Source organism: Eptesicus fuscus, chromosome 1 (genome assembly GCF_027574615.1).
Source record: "Eptesicus fuscus isolate TK198812 chromosome 1, DD_ASM_mEF_20220401, whole genome shotgun sequence".
In the NCBI taxonomy this organism is placed as follows: domain Eukaryota; kingdom Metazoa; phylum Chordata; class Mammalia; order Chiroptera; family Vespertilionidae; genus Eptesicus; species Eptesicus fuscus.
The window spans coordinates 102,911,805-102,929,392 of NC_072473.1; the positions used below are offsets into that span (position 1 = coordinate 102,911,805).

Consider the following 17,588-nt stretch of genomic DNA (forward strand, 5'->3'; position numbering starts at 1 on the left):
TCTGAATAGAAGCATATGCTTCATGATAGATTAATTAATCCAGATGTGGACATAATACTTAAAGCAGTCAGTGATGGGCAACAATTAAGTTTTAGTAGGAAAGGCATTTATCTAACTATATCTGAATATATTAAATATTATTTGCAACTGTATGCTTTCTAGTGTGGTATACTTTATTATGCTATTATTGTTTTATTGAAGTACATTAAAAATATTAGCAGAGTAGAATAGAATAACTTAGAACTCTCTACCAGTAAAAGAAGGAGGCTACAGATGGTGCATAGGGTACTTCTGCCTATAAAGATCATATAGAAATAGTGATTGTAGCATCCATCTCAACAGGCAGAGGCTTCTTGGAGATTCACAGCTTTTGGTACTGAGGTATTCCTTGATGGTTTCAGTTATGAAAGCAAAGGCCATTCTAAACTACTATTTTTATTCTGCATGCTATAGATATATGCTTCCTTCTCTTCAGGTTATTCAGATTAGGTTACTGGTAGATATTTGATACATCCCCTATTGTACCTTTGTACAGAATGATATTACAGCTGTAACCAAAGAAGGAAAAATTCTGCTATCAAATCTGGAAGTGCCTGACCCTGAAGAAGCTATCAGTTCAAGATTTGAACATCATGAACAACTAAGTGGTGACTGGCAAACTGTGAATAAGTGAGTGCTTTCTTTTGGGTATAGAGTTACTTATTTTATACTTTCGAAAGAGAATTACACATTTTTGCTGCAATCTGTTAAGTGTTAAAGTATTCCTGGATCTTTGGAAATTTAAGAACTCATTCCTGGATTGTCTCACAGAAGTTCATTTGCTTGCAGACTAGGTTCTGTGGACAGGGATGTTCTTTACTTGGACCAAGTGTCATAGGCTGTGACTTTGCCTATAATTTTTAATGTCCAGACCCAGTTTATCTACCTACTTATAAAACAAGCTTTTGTTTTTAAGGAATTCTATGACTTTTCTTTGTTAAGATTGCTGACTCAAGTACATGATATGGAAATTGCTTTTGATGAATTTTGGGAAAAACACCAACTAAAAATGAAGCAGTATCTGCAACTATGGAAGTTTGAGCAGGATTTTCAAGAGGTCAGTTAAACATTTCTTTTTTTTTTTCTTCAAAAAATTGACTTGAGAGAGAGGAAAGGAGAGAGAGAGAGAGAGAGAGAGAGAGAGAGAGAGAGAGAGAGAGATGTGAGAGAGAAAACATCGATCAATTTCTTCCCGCATGCACCCTGACTGGGGATTGAACCCACAACCTGGGTTTGTGACCTGATCGGGAATTGAACCCTTGACCCTTTGGTTCTCAGGATGACACTCCAATCAACTGAGCCACACCAGTCAGGGATAAATATTGCTTTATACATTTATTTTCATTATGTCAGAGCTTTTTATTCCTTGATCATTGAAAAGTCTCACAAAATGATCATTTAAACCCACAGAGAGATGGCGGAGCAGGGGCGGGGGGAGGGGGAGGCAACTGTGAGTGAACCTTGACCTTGAATGAAGAAAAAAAACTACTAAATTCCAAGACTTCTACTTCTGTGGCTCATTCATTCCCTTCAGAAGAGCACTTATGTGCTAACATATATGAGAAAGACAAAGTTGTAGTATACTCTGATGTTTGTTATTCAAATTTACTTTAAATATAAAATACTTTCAGCTTATGGGATAGCTTTCCTAGGAAATAATATCAATTTCCTTCTTGATTTTTAAAAATACCATATTCCTCTGCTGATTATGTTTTACATGATCTAACAAAACGTTTTTTTTTTCTGATTCAGCAATTTATACTTATGAAAAGGCTGATGGATGAAATTAAATCATGTTTAGTTATAATTATTTAAAAGGTTATAAGTATATTCTATTTGGAGTCTTCTGGAAAATCCATCATATATATTCAAGAGATACAGAATTATTTTCCTTTTTTTAAGTTGACATCTGCTGGGTGCTTTATTTAATTTTTTACTTTAAAGGCAAGACTAAAATAAAAAACTCTGAACTTATGCTTTAACCCCAAAAGAATAAAAGAATAGCTATATTTCTAAAGTAGCTCAAATAAAGCAAATATTTTTTTGTAAGTATGAATATTACCTAAACAAGGAAAATATAAATATTTAATTTTGTGCTTAAGTTGAAGTGTTACCACTGAAGTCAATTATAGATGTTTACTCTAAAAGAGTAAACATCTATAATTGACTGCAGATTCAAATACTGATAATGGTTATTCAAAATTCAATTTATGGAATACTTAGAAAATAGGTTGAATTGGAACCCATTGTGAGATTTATAATATTCATTACTATGAAGACTGCAGATTCAAATACTGATAATGGTTATTCAAAATTCAATTTATGGAATACTTAGAAAATAGGTTGAATTGGAACCCATTGTGAGTTTTATAATATAATATTCATTAGCAATAGTTTTTAAAGACATAAAAAGACATTGTTATAAATCAGGAGTTTAAAAATCATCTCTAGTGTTTTCAACTGTCACATGGCCATAAATCAAAGACCCAAATAATTAAAAATTATCAGGTACTATTTAGGCAATGATTCTCATGTGCCAGTACTTTTAATGTTGTGTATATAAAATTATAGTAAAAAGATGACTATAAACAAGATGTAGCTCCTCCATTTCCATGATCAGCACACTGCATTATAGTAAACTGAGTTTATATTCCACCACCAAGTGTGGTGCTCCCATTACTTTATTTTGTGACAAGTCATCAAGAAGATCTTCAAATCCAATATTTTCATTGTTACCTCACAAAATATCAGTGAAAGGTATGAGCTTGGAAAAAATAGAAGATGCCAAACCTGTTGCACTGCCTTGAATTCCATTTGCAATTTTATTTTTTATTTTATTTTAAAAATATATTTTATTGATTTTTTTACAGAGAGGGAGAGGGTTAGAGAGTTAGAAACATTGATGAGAGAGAAACATCGATCAGCTGCCTCCTGCATGCTTCCTACTGGGGATGTGCCCGCAACCAAGGTACATGCCCTGAATCGAACCTGGGACCCTTCAGTCTGCAGGCTGATGCTCTATCCACTGAACCAAACCAGCCAGGGCCCATTTGCAATTTTAGTAGAACGAGCAGACCCTGGATGTTTCTGTGTGGAAAAATTCATTTTATCTTGGTTGAGCTGGAAATTTTCTTCCCATAATTCAAGAGTATGAATGGGCAAAAGTTCATTTTTCAAACAAAAAATGTTTTTGAAGAAGATCATGTTTTTCAAAAGGTCCACTTACTGAAAATTCAATAACTGGAATACTGCCCTTTAGCTGAGATCCAAGTCCTCTGGTATTCATCTTTTGCTCGGTCTGTGAACAGCCTTTCAGTTCCATTACTTCCCTAGATTTAGTTGCTTCTTTTTGCTATCATGTGCAAGCTTCTCACAGTCCCTTTCATATACTATGTTGCCAGGGAATCCTTGAAAACTCACTTCTTTTCTGTCTTCCATGTGGCCAGCTTTTTTTCTACCAATGAGTGGCTTACTTACTTGGTATTTCATTTGTTCTAGCAGGATTAGGTCTTTGAGGGGCACTGCATTTTGGACACAGGGCACAGTTACTACCAGTCCTTTTCCTCCTATGATTCAAACAGATTTTGAAATGCCATGCACTCCATGAAATCGTCCTGAAAGAATAGGTCAAATTGCTCTTGGTCCTTCTAGATATTTGTGTCTCTCCCTCCTCCCCAACTGAACACATGGAAAAGTAACACTTCTCCTGAACATACCTATTATGCCTCTCTATATATCTTAATTTGCATCCATATTAAATTTTTATACTGCAGTTATATTCTGTTTCTTCTTGGATTATAATCTCATTGACATGATTTGTATTTCATATTGACATCAGATAGACTCTGTATATATAGGAAGTTAACTTAAAAACTTGTTTGGCAATTTCAAACTTTCATAACATTTTGAATATTGTCAAATGTGATGTTTTTGAATATACAGAATAGTAATATTATGTTGCATAATCATAGTATGGTTACCAAATTTAGTACATTCAACAATAATACGATACTTTTGTATTATCTACCATCAGTATTCCAATTTTGCCAACTGACTTGATGCTATCATTTTTTGCCATCAATAAGAAATTTAATGTTTTTAAAGAAATCCAAATGGTGGCATTGTCCAAAAATTTAACATGTTTATTTACATTTTTATAAAGTTGAACTGCTGAATCTTGTTTACTGAAACATTTTAACTTGCATCAATGCTTTTTGTCCCCACATTTATATTAAAAGAATTCTCACACAAATGGAAATGGAAATACTGCTAATACCTGATTTCTGTCCCCTTTTTGCAAGCGTATAGTTAGGTACCTTTTGACCCTTGCGGGGGGAGGGGGGATCTAATGCTCAGAACTACTAATAACAGGAAGAAGAGAATTTTTTTTTTAAACAGAATGAAATGTTTCCCATCTTAGTGGATTCTTAAGCACACTCTCCTCATATGTGTTGTGCTAGCTGGATGTCTTTTGGCATAATTGTTACATGTTTGGCGTGGATAGCACACAGGTTGGTGTCTTCAAAAAGGCCAACTGGATAGGCCTCACTTGCCTCCTGCAAAGCACCAATAGCTGCATTCTGGAAGCATAGATCAGTTTTGAAGTCCTGAGCAGTTTCTCACACCAGATACTGGAAGGGAAGTTTATGAATCAAAAGTTCAGCAAACTTCTGCTAATGTCTAATTTCAGGAAGTTCCATGGTACCAGGCCTGTAATGATGAGGTTTCTTCACCCCTTTGATAGAAGGTGTACGCTTGAGAGTGACTTTGGTAGCCAGTGGCTTCCTTGGTGCTTTACCACCAGTCTATTTGCAGGCAGTTTGCTTTGTATGAGCCATTGTATAGAGAGACCCATTCTTCAGCTATCCTTTTTTTTTTTTTAAATTGATTTTTTTTTTTAGAGAGAGAGAGAAAAAAAAAAGCATCAATGTGAGAGAGAAACATCAATTGATTGTCTCTCATACACACTCTGACTGGGGATGGAACACAAAACCTGGGTATGTGCCCTGATGGGGAATTGAACCCATGGTCCTTCGGTGCACGGGATGATGCTTCAACCAACCTTTATTTCTCCATATATAATACAGGGTCCAGTCTAGAGAGTCTTGTATGGCATTAAGTTGTCATGTCTCCTTACTTGCCTTTAATCTAGAACATTTCTATAGCCATTTTTGTCTTTTATGACATTGACATTTTTAATAATACAGTCCTTTTCATTTTTTATTTATTTTATTTTTAATTGAAATTATTGGGGTGACATTAGTTAATAAAATTATAAAGGTTTCAGAGGTATAATTCTATAATACATCATCTATATATTGTATTGTGTGATTTCACGGACATGTGGAATCTAATGAACAAAATAAGCTGATGAACAAAATAGAAGCAGAGGCATGAATACATGGAACAGACTGATAGCTGTCACAGGGGAGGGAGAGGAGGCTGGGTGAAAAAGATGAAGGGATTAAGTAAAAACATTAACTTATAGATAGACAAAAGTATAATACCGTCTATTTAAAAATAAAATCTTCTTTTTGAGTTTGTCTGACATTTTCTCATGATTAGATTAACCTGTGTGTGACTACCTAGAATACTGCATATGTGATGTGTCCTTCTGAGGGTATCACATCTGGAGGAAATTAAGTCTACCTGTCCCTCATTGTTGATGTAGATTTTGATCACCCAGTCAGGGTGCTATTAAATTTCTCCACTGTATAGTTACTTTTTTCCACTTGTATCTAGTAGGAAATGTGTGGGGAGAGAATTTAAGGTCATGCAAATATATTTTAAAAAATATATAAATTTATTTCAGAGAGGAAGGGAGAGGGTAAGAGAGATAGACACTTCAATGATGGGAGAGAATCATTGATCGGCTGCCTCCTGCATGGCCCCTACTGGGTGGGGATCCAGCCTACAACCCAGGCATGTGCCCTCACCAGAATCGAACTGTGATCTTCTGGTTCATAGGTCGATGTTCAACCACTGAGCCACAACAGCTAGGCCCATGCAAATATCTTGCTTCTCATCAAAAGATCACCATAGGTTTAATATCAATTGATCATTCTTGATTTAAATAGTCTTTATTATAATAGTTCTGAAATGCTGTGTTTTTTTTTTGGCCTTTCCATCTATCTATCATCTATCTATCTATCTATCTATCTATCTATCTATCTATCTATCTACATTTTTGGGTTCATGGCTGCCTAGATTTTCAATGGTTCATAATTTATTACTGCTTTTAACTATTTTGGTGTTTCAAGCTAGCTACCATGTCCTGGTGATATGTTCAAACATTATTTTATCACTTCTTTACTTTCTAGTATAAAAAGATGGTCTAAGCCTCAGCCTTGGAACCAGACATTTTCCAGAAGCTCTGGATTCTTTCTCTGGGAAATGATGTTAAGGACCAAGATCTGGGTGCTAGGAGTCCTCATTGCTACTAAAGGGTCTTTGTCTCTAGAACCGTTCACCATAGAGCTAGGGAATATATATATTTATAGGTATATACACTTATACATACATACACTTATACATATGTCCACATATACATGTTTTCATTTGTACATAGTGATATTTTATAAATAATCAGTACACACTGATATCTAGGAGGTTAAATTTTAGCAGATTATATGAATTACTGGAATAAAATAACTGAAATATTTTTCATATGTTCAATTTTTTCATATTGATATTCTTATTTAATAGCATTTCCTATACAACTTGATTATTAAGGGAAATGCTTAATATTTATTTGCTTGTAAGACTAATTTTTATTACTATTTTTAGCTTGTGCGTGAAGTTGAACTTCTATTAAATCAACAAGCAGAGTTGGCAGATGTCACAGGGACTATAGCTCATATAAAACAAAAAATAAAACATTTGGAAATCTTAGATGAAAATTCTCAGGTAAGATTACATTTCAGATGTTCATTTATTTATGGAGTATGATAGTTACATTTTGATGCTTTTCAGTGGTTGAAACCCTTATTATGATTATTGGTAATCTCTCAGCAGCAGTCTATATAATTTTTTCAATAATATTGGTCTGTTTTCCATTCTGTTCAATGTGGGCCTGAAGCGACACTGCATATATCATGTAGGAAGCCTCTGAGATAATGGTGTCTAATGTTTTAGGCCTGCCAGTGGGAACAAGATCATAAATCATTTTGAAGAAGCTAGAAAAATGTCTATCAAGAATGCTATTTGGGTACTTGGAAATAAGGGAAACATACAAAAACATAATTCCCTAAATGTCCATCATTTGTTATATGTATTTCAACCAGCATACATTAATACATATAGATCTACTTAATCTGATTAGCTGTAAATTGATTACATTTTCTAGGCCTCAATGTCATAATTTATAAATTGGGATGAAAGGACCTACTTTGCAGAGTGGATTGTAAGGATTCATTTAGGTGTTGTAGATAAAACACTCAGCACAGTACCTGAGATACATGACTCAAAAGAGCCAGCTGCCAGTCTTAAACCTTGGACTTATGGCTTTACTACTTAACAAACTCGAGCTTTGCTCTCCTTTTTTTTTTTTTTTTTTTTGTATAATTTAGCCTTCTTTATTTTTTTAACAGTTTATTTTTTTATTGTTTAAAGTATTACATAAAGTAGTATATATATCTCCTTTTTTTCCCCCCATTGACCTTCCCCCAGGCTCCCCGAGCCTCTGTAGCATGCCCTCATCACCCGCCCCTCCAGTGTCTTGTGTCCATTGGTGTGCTTATATGCATGCATACAAGTCCTTTGGTTGATCTCTTTCCTCCCCTCCCCAACACTCCCCAGCCTTCATGCTCTAATTTGACAGTTCGGTGCTTTACTGCCTCTGTATCTATCTTTTTGTTCATCAGGTTATAATGTTCTTTATTTTCCTGAGTGAGTGAGATCATGTGGTATTTTTCTTTCATTGCCTGGCTTAATTCACTTAACAGAATGCTCTCCAGGTCCATCCATGCTGCTGCAAATGGTAAGAATTCATTTGTTTTTATAGCAGTGTAGTATTTCATTGTGTAGATGTACCATAGTTTTCTAATCCACTCATCTGCTGATGGGCACTTAGGCTATTTCCAAATCTTAGCTATGGTGAATTGTGCTGCTATGAATATAGGGGTGCATATATCCTTTCTGATTCGTGTTTCTAGTTTCTTGGGATATATTCCTAGAAGTGGGATTACTGGGTCAAATGGGAGTTCCATTTTTAGTTTTTTGAGGAAACTCCATACTGTTCTCCACAGTGGCTGCACCAGATTGCATTCCTACCAGCAGTGCACGAGGGTTCCTTTTCCTACACATCCTCGCCAGCACTTGTCATTTGTTGATGATTGCCATTCTGACAAGTGTGAGATGATACTGCATTGTCGTTTTGATTTGCATCTGTCAGATAATTAGTGACATTGAGTATGTTTTCATATGTCTCTTGGCTTTCTTTCTGTCTTCTTTCGAAAAGTATCTGTTTAGGTGTGTTGCCCACTTTTTTATTGGATCATTTATCTTCCTTTTATTAAGTTGTATAAGTTCCCTGTAGATGTTGGAGATTAAACCTTTATCAGTGATACCATTTGCAAATATGTTCTCCCATGCAGTGGGCTTTCTTGTTGTTTTGTTGATAGTTTCTTTTGCTGTAAAAAAGCTTTTTATTTTGATGTAGTCCCATTTGTTTATTTTCTCTTTAGCTTCCATTGCCCTAGGGGGAGTATGGGTGAAGAAGTTTTTTTGGCATATGTCTGAGATTTTGCTGCCTGTGGATTCCTCTAGTATTTTTATGGTTTCCCGTCTTATGTTTAAGTCCTGTATCCATTTTGAGTTTATTTTTGTATATGGTGTAAGTTGGTGATCTAGCTTCATTTTTTTGCATGTATCTGTCCAATTTTCCCAACACCATTTATTGAAGAGACTGTCTTGACTCCATTGTATGTTCATGCCTCCTTTGTCAAATATTAATTGAGCATAGTGGTTTGGGTCAATATCTGGATTCTCTATTCTGTTCCATTGATCTATATGTCTGTTCTTGTGCCAGTACCAGGCTGTTTTGAGAATAGTGGCTTTGTAATACAGCTTGAAATCTGGTATTGAGATCCCACCTACTTTATTCTTCTTTCTCAGGATTGCTGTGACTATTCGGGGTCTTTTTTTATTCCAGATGATTTTTTGGAGAGTTCTTTCAAGGTCTGTGAAATATGCCGTTGGTATTTTAATGGGGAGTGCATTGAATCTATAGATTGCTTTGGGTAATATGGACATTTTAATGATGTTGATTCTACCAATCCATGAACATGGTATTTTCTTCCATCTGTTTACATCTTCCTCTATCTCTTTTTTCAGTGTCCTGTAGTTTTCCGCGAATAGGTCTTTTACCTCCTTAGTTAAGTGTATTCCTAGGTATCTTAATGTTTTTGGTGCGATGGTAAATGGGATTGCTTTTTTAGTCTCTCTTTCTGTAAGGTCACAATTGGTGTATAGAAAGGCCATAGATTTCTTGGAGTTAATTTTGTATCCTGCCACATTGCCGAATTCTTTCATTAAGTCTATTAGTTTTTTGACGGTGTCTTTCGGATTTTTTATGTACAATATCATGTCGTCTGCAAATAAAGACAGCTTTACTTGTTCTTTTCCAATTTGTATGCCTTTTAATTCTTCTTCTTGTCTAATTGCAATGGCTAATACTTCCAGTACTATGTCAAACAGGAGTGGTGAGATTGGGCATCCCTATCTTGTTCCTGTTCTCAGGGGAAATGTTTTTAGTTTTTGTTCATTGAGTATGATGTTTGCTGTGGGTTTATAATATATAACTTTTATTATGTTGAGGTTTGATCCTTCTATTCCTAGCTTGCTGAGAGTTTTTATCAAAAATGGGTGTTGGATTTTGTCAAATGCTTTTTCTGCATCAATTGATATGACTATGTGATTTTTATCTCTCAATTTGTTTCTGTGATGTATCACGTTTATTAATTTGTGGATATTGTACCATCCTTGCATTCCTGGGATAAATCCTACTTGGTCATGGTGTATGATCTTTCTGATGTACTGCTGGAGCCGATTTGCTAGAATTTTGTTGAGGATTTTGGCATCTGTGTTCATGAGGGATATTGGCCTGTAATTCTCTTTCATTGTGTTGTCTTTATCTGGTTTTGGTATTAGGGTGATGCTGGCTTCATAGAATGAACTTGGAAGTGTTCCTTCCTCTTGAATTTTTTTGGAATACTCTGAGGAGGATGGGCTTTAGTTCTTCCTTGAACGTTTGGTAAAACTCCCCTGTGAAGCCATCTGGCCCTGGGCTTTTGTTTGCTGGAAGCTTTTTGATGACTGCTTCAATTTCTTCCATAGTTATTGGCCTATTGAGATGTTTAGATTCTTCCTGATTGAGTTTTGGAAGGTTGTATTTTTCTAGGAATATCTCCATTTTCTCCAGATTGGCCAGTTTGTTGGAATAGAGTTGTTCATAGTATTTTTTAACAATCCTTTGTATTTTGGTGGAGTCTGTTGTTATTTCACCTCTTTCATTTCTGATTTTGTTTATTTGGGTCCTCTCTCTTTGCTTCTTGGTGATCCTGGCTAGAGGTTCATCAATCTTGTTTATCCTTTCAAAGAACCAGCTCTTGGTTTTGTTGATCTTTGGATTTTTTTTTGGTCTCTATGTCGTTGACCTCCACTTTGAACTTTATTATTTCCTTCCTTCTGATTACACTGGGCTTTTCTTTTTTTTTTTTTTAAATATATTTTATTGATTTTTTACAGAGAGGAAGAGAGAGGGATAGAGAGTTAGAAACATCGATCAGCTGCCTCTTGCACACCTCCTACTGGGGATGTGCCCGCAACCAAGGTACATGCCCTTGACTGGAATCGAACCTGGGACCCTTGAGTCCGCAGGCCGACGCTCTATCCACTGAGCCAAACCGGTTTCGGCCACTGGGCTTTTCTTGTTGCCCCCTTTTTACTCTTTGAGTTTTAGGGTTAGGTAATTTGTTATCATTGTTTCTTGTTTTTGCAGTAGACTTGTAGAGCTATGAACTTCCCTCTCAAGACTGCTTTTGTTGTGTCCCATAGATTTTGGATTGTTGTGTTTTCATTGTCGTTTGTTGCCATGAGGTTTTTTATTTCTTTTTTGATCTCTCTGGTAACTCAGTCATTGTTCAATAGCTTGCTATTTAGTCTCCGTGTGTCTGATTTTTTTTGGATTGTTTTTATTGTAGTTGAATTCAAGTGTTATGCCACTGTGGTCTGAGAAGATGCTTGATATGATTTATATCTTCTTGAATTTTAAGAGACTTTGCCTTTGACCCAATATATGGTCTATCTTTGAAAATGACCCATGTGCACTTGAGAAGAATGTATATTATGTGGCTTTGTGGTGAAATGTTCTGAAGATGTCAATTAATTCCATCTGGTCTAGTGAGTCATTTAGGATTGATGTTTTTTTGTTGATTTTTTGTTTATAGGATTTGTCCAATGGTGTTAGTGGGGTACTAAAGTCTCCTACTATGATTGTATTGCTGTCAATCTCTCCCTTCATATCCCCAAGTTGTTTTTTTTAATGTATTTGGGTGCTCCTGTATTGGGTGCATATATGTTTACCAGAGTTATTTCTTCTTGTTGGATTGCTCCCTTTAGTATTATGAAGTGGCCTTCCTTATCTCTTGTTATGTCCTTCACTTTGAAATCTAATTTGTCAGATATAAGTATTGCTACCCCAGCTTTTTTTTCATTTCCATTCGCCTGAAAAACCTTTTTCCATCCTTTCACCCTCAGTCTGTGTGCATCTTTTTTTCTGAGGTGGGTTTCTTGTAGACAGCAGATATATGGGTCATGTTTTCTTATCCAATCTGTTACCCGATGTCTTTTGATTGGGGCATTTAATCCATTTACATTTAAAGTTATTATTAATAGGTACTTGTTTGTTGCCATTGTTATTCTTTACCCCTGTGTTCCTTCTTTGCTTCCTATTTCTTTTTTTTACAGCAGACCCTTTAGTATTTCTTGCATTGCTGGTTTGGTGGTAATAAACTCTCTTAGTCCTTTTTTGTATGTGAAGCTCCTGATTTCACCTTCGATTTTGATTGATAGCCTTGCTTGGTAGAGTATTCTTCGATTCAGACCCTTCCTTTGCAGGACTTCGTATATTTCATTCCATTCCCTTTTGGCCTGATGTGTTTCTGTGGAGAAATCAGTCACTAGTCTGATGGGGGATCCTTTGTAGGTAACTTTCTGTCTCTCTCTGGCTGCTTTTAAGATTCTTACTTTGTCGTTGGTGTTTGCCAACTTAATTATAATGTGCCTTGACATCGGTCATTTGGGGTTCATTTTGCTTGGGACTCTGTGAGCTTCTTGGATTTCTGTGCTTTTTCTTTCCTATATCATGGAAGTTTTCTGTCATTATTTCTTCATACAGGTTTTCTATTCCTTGCTCAGTTTCCTCTTCTTCTGGAACCCCTATTATTCGGATGGTCTTTTGTTTCGTGTTGTCCCAAAGTTCCCTTAGGCTCTCCTCCTGCTTTTTAATTTTTTTTTCTATAAGCTGCTCTACTTGGTTATTTTTTACTACCTTCTCTTCTCGCTCACTGATGCAGTCCTCTCCTTTTTCTAGAATACCCTTGATGCTTTCTATTGAGTTCTTTACAGCAGCGATGTCATTTTTCATTTCTTCCTGGTTCTTCTTTATTTCCTATTGGTTCTTACTCATTTTGTCTTCTATTCTTTTCATCCACCTTATGACCATTTCTCTGAATTCTTTCTCTTACTGGTTGCTTGCCTCCATTTCATTTACTTCCTTTTCTGGTGATTCCTGCTTTTCTTTCACATGCAGGCTGTTTCTTTGTCTTCCCATGATCTCTCTTCTCCGGGTGTCTGGTTATGTGGTGCTCTCTCTCCTGTGTTGATTTAAAGGCACAAAATACAACACAACAAAGTAGAATGCACAAGGCACTGAACACAAATGTATTCACGATATTAATAACCCCTAATAAAGGTGACCACCAGAGAAAAGCAAATTAGAGGATATGAGAGAAGTGAGAAGAGAAAAAAAAAAGAGTGAAAAAATGAAATTGGGAAAAGGAAAAAAAGTAAGAGAGAAAAAAGAGAGAATAAGAAAGAAGAGGGGAAATAATTATGTATGGGAGAAAACTCCAATAGAACAGCCACTAATCTCCACACACATGCCAGCAACAAGTACCTGAATATGAATGCAAACTACAAACAACAACTAATATCAAGTGAGGCGTGGGAAAACAGAAGCAAAAACCAAAACAATAAAACAAAAAGAAAAAGCGAAACAATCTCACAAACAAGCATAAAAAACCAATATAATCAACAATCAAGCAAACAACAACAAAAGGACAGAGAGAAAAAAAATTTGATAGTGAAGAAAGAGGAGAGAGAGGTATGTATGGACTTGGAGCAAGGGATTGGAAATTAGATATATATGTAGGGTGAAATTTTAACAGGGGGTAAAAAGAAGGAATAGGGAAAATCTAAAGCAGGAACAGGGTAAGGGGAACAGGACAACAAAAGGGGAAAAGTGAGGAAAAGAGTGATGGTATAAAGATAAAGTTGAGATAGAGTAAAATGATGCTAAAGGAAAGATGAAAATAGAATGTAGAACACTAATCCCAAAATAAAATAAGGAGAAAATAAAATGACACTTAAAAAAACCTGTAAAATAATAGTAGTAATAATACTGATTGAAAATAAAAATGTAATAATTAAAAAGATAAAATCAAGTGAGGAAAAATAAAAAAAAATTAGTTTCTTAAGTAAAAGATGAAAAGTAAAAATAAAAATGTATATTAGTGAAGGTCATTCACTTCCTCTACTATTCTTTTTGACACACCTGTTTCTTCGTCAGGACAGTATTCAAGTTCCCTGCGTTCCACTGCTCCTCAGTGTTGTAAGCTAGTCCTGATTTTTAAGCAGGCAGTGTGTCTTAATTTCTTGTATTCCTTTTTTTGTGTTTACACAAGAGTCAATTTGTGATTCAACCCCGGGTGGCAGTGTTTCTGGATTGACCTCCGGGTCTATAGGTCCTTTCTAGCTAGTGTTTAGGTTTTGTTTTCCCTGTGGCACTTAATACTGGTTTGGGGGAGGTTGCCTCAGAGCTGATTCTCTGATGGTTTTTCCCCGTTCTGATCCCCAGGTTTCAGAAAAACAACTTTCCCCTGCAGTCTCTTAGAGTGTCCCCAATTGGGTGATCCTATGTATTGGGCTTAGTAATCAGAAGCAAGGATTTAACGAGGAAAAATAAATAATAATAAAATAAAATAAAAAGAGCCAGAGTAAGTGTGCAAACTCCAGTGCTGCGCACAAGTCTGTGCAGTCTTTTTTCCCCTTGGGTTTAAGCAGCCGGCACACTTTTAAAATTTTTAGGCTGTCCTTTTGCGCCCAGATAAAAATGGGTTGCTTTTTAGAGTTTCCTTCTGTTAGCAGCTCTGTGGACCCCCTTCCACATTCACGGATCACGCCAGCCCCAACAGCCATGGATTTTTCTAGGCACAGACTTTCTCAGGTCCTCCAGCTCCTGCATGCCTGTTTCTCTCTCCTTCCGGGACCACAGACCTCACCTTATCCCAGGCGAAATCTGACCTTTCCATGAGGGGGTGCAGAGCTCCTCTGAATTCACGTGCTCGCGCCACTTGGGGACCGGTGTTCTCGGGTTCTCAGCTGTTCGTGGTTGCCGTAGTTGTAGATTCCCCGGGCTTTTCAGGCTTCCGATAACATCCACTTTCCCCTTCAAGATGGCACGGTCTCTGTGTCCGAGGCGGTCGTTCCAGGAGCAAACCCTGAAGCTGTGGGGTCTGCCTGGTCAGGGGAATCCTGTCCAGCAGTCCCCCACAGTCTCCTGGAGTATAGCTGTCCCTAAACTCACCAACAAACACTCCCCGTGCGACCACACACTCTCCATTTGTTTTCTCACTCACACACTATCTTGCAGTCTGCCTTCCAGTCGGCAGCCATCTTCCAATCCTCCTGCTCTCCTGTTTTGTATGAGAGGGCAAGGCCATGGTTTTTAAGGTGGGTTCTCATTAAACAAATAGTTTTATGGGTGAACCACCGGCACCAAGAAACAAAAATTGAGAGGTAGCAGTTGTGGTGACCAGTTCTGGAACTGTGCTTGTAGATCTTTGTGATTGTGGGGCAATTTACAGATCCCTATGGTAGAGTAGAAAAAGAAGGCAAACTGGGTTAGACACTAGGGGCCTTTGGTTTTATTGTTAGTTTTTTTTAATAGTTTTCAGTTTTAATTGTAATGAAAGACATAACAAAATTTAATATTTTAAAATATATTTTATTGATTTTTTTACAGAGAAGAAGGGAGACGGATAGAGAGCTAGAAACATCGATGAGAGAGAAATATCCATCAGCTGCCTCCTGCACATCTCGTACTGGGGATATGCCCCCAACCAAGGTACATGCTCTTGACCAGAATCGAACCTGGGACCCTTGAGTCCGCAGGCCGACACTCTATCAACTGAGCCAAACCGGTCAGGGCAAAATTTAATATTTTAACCATCTTAAGTGTACAGTTAAGTAGTGTTTAATGTATTCACATTGTTGTGCAACAGATCTCTAGACCTTTCTCATCTTGCAACACTGGAATTCTATTTTGACCCCGGTTTGCCCACTAACTAGATAGGCTAGCACTTCTTCATAGGGGTTTCAGGTTTCTTTATTTTACATCGACAAACATTTCCTGAACTCCTATTATGTTTCAGTCACTATGGTGGGGGTGAGTCAGCAGTTGATGTGGAGGCAAGGCCTTTAAGATCCCTTTTGACATGCAAACCCTGTGACAGGTTCACTTCAGGTCTGTAAAGGTGTCAGGTGGATTTATTTCCAAGGCTAGGATGTGTGAAATCAATTAGCTTTCTTTGGCTGGTGTGTACTTCATTTGATATATGGGGTTCTGTTCTAAATCTGTACAACCCTTCATGAAGCAAATCTCATTCCTATTCTGGGAGGCTGGATAATTTTATTTTTATGTCATGAGAAATGCGTGAGCTTCTGGTATCAACTGCTATAGCTAATTACTGTAACAGCTTTTTTTTGCAGCCTTGAAAAGTATGATATCAAATCATATTTTTGGCAAAACATCTCCTTGCTCAATCAATCTGCTTCTTAATTATTTTCCCCCCTCTTTGAATAGAGATCATGCAGTTACTGTTTTACTTCTTTCTTAAAATCAGGATTTGTTAGCAAAGGTCCAGTTTGTGATTTTACATGGACATAGACTTGCATCAAATCACCATTATGCACTTGATTTGATCTTCCAGAGGTGCACCGAGCTACATTATCTTTCTGATATTTTGGTTAATGAGACACAAAACAAATGGATACAGCTCAGCTGGACCTTCAAAATGCATAAACGTCTACAGCAGGTAGTGTCATGTGGCATGATGCATTTCTGAAAAGGAAGATAAATATTTTTCCTGGGTCCTTCTCAGAGATTATATGGTCAGGGTCTGGTATAGCTTTGGAATTTGCAAGAGGTCTGAGTTTGACTATGCTTATTTAATCCATATTAACTCTCTAGAATTCATAGCAGGTTAGTATTATAAGAATTTTGGCCTCTGTTCTGAATATTGAGATTGTGGTTGTGATGGCTTCTTTCTATTTTGGGTATATTTCTGAAACCTCTACTCTAGTGATAGTTTGCAGACAGAACACTTTAAAAAACCTTGGGGGGCATTTTGATAAAACCTGAAACTCTTTTCACATTTCATAGTTATAGCGGTAAAAAATTAAACAGTGACTGGAAAATATTCCTCCATTGCTTGAGGGTCTGACCCCATTCATGGGTAAGCAGTGAAGAGAAGATCTGGTCCTGGCAGTGGAATGTAAAATAGGGCTATCATTTACAGGCATCACATCTGAACATGAGCATTTAAAAAATATATTTTATTGATTTCAGAGAGGAAAGGAGAGGAAGGAGAGAGAGAGATAGAAACATCAATGAGAGAGAATCATTGATTGGCTGCCTCCTGCACGCCTCCCACTGGTGATCGAGCCTGCAACCTGGGCATGTGCCCTTGACTGGAATGGAACCTGGGACCTTTTAGTCCGCAGGCCGACACTCTATCGACTGAGCCAAACCAGCCAGGGCTGAACATAAACATTTTAATCTGCACATCTTCTCTGGCAAGGAAACTTTTATCCTTGTCCTAAGCAATCATTATGGTTTCATATTATACTTTATATTTTGCTAGGAGTTTCATATTTCAGTTATTGATTTTCAGAAAATAGCATGCAGCTCAAATATTAGTATTGATAGAATGGTCAGGCTTCTGCTGCAGAATGATTTCATTGTTATGAAATGAGTGCAGTGCTTCCCAGGTTTGGTTGTGCATCAGAGATACCCGTGGAGCTCTGTAAACATATAAATACCTGGCTTATGGCCCTGAGCTACTGAATCAGAGTTTCTGGAGACCCAACCCAGATATCTTTATTTTTTAATAGCTCTGAAACTAACCCACCCTGATTGACAGAAGCCGGGACTGATAAACTGATAAACACTGTTTTAAGGGATAAACATATATGTTGTCATTTACTCA

At 36.8% G+C, this 17,588-nt stretch overlaps 1 protein-coding gene and 2 pseudogenes across 1 annotated transcript in view; 1 reads left to right on the forward strand and 2 right to left on the reverse strand.

Annotated features, from left to right (window-relative positions):
• MCF2 (MCF.2 cell line derived transforming sequence) overlaps positions 1-17,588 on the forward strand; it is a 137,615-nt gene that overhangs the window by 79,255 nt on the left and 40,772 nt on the right. Inside the window, 5 exon segments of the mRNA XM_054719734.1 lie at positions 343-381; positions 536-669; positions 982-1,096; positions 6,826-6,945; positions 16,224-16,415. Coding sequence (XP_054575709.1) covers positions 343-381; positions 536-669; positions 982-1,096; positions 6,826-6,945; positions 16,224-16,415 — 600 coding nt within the window.
• On the reverse strand, positions 2,669-3,325 carry LOC103298448 (proteasome maturation protein-like; annotated as a pseudogene).
• On the reverse strand, positions 4,482-4,877 carry LOC103298451 (histone H3.3C-like; annotated as a pseudogene).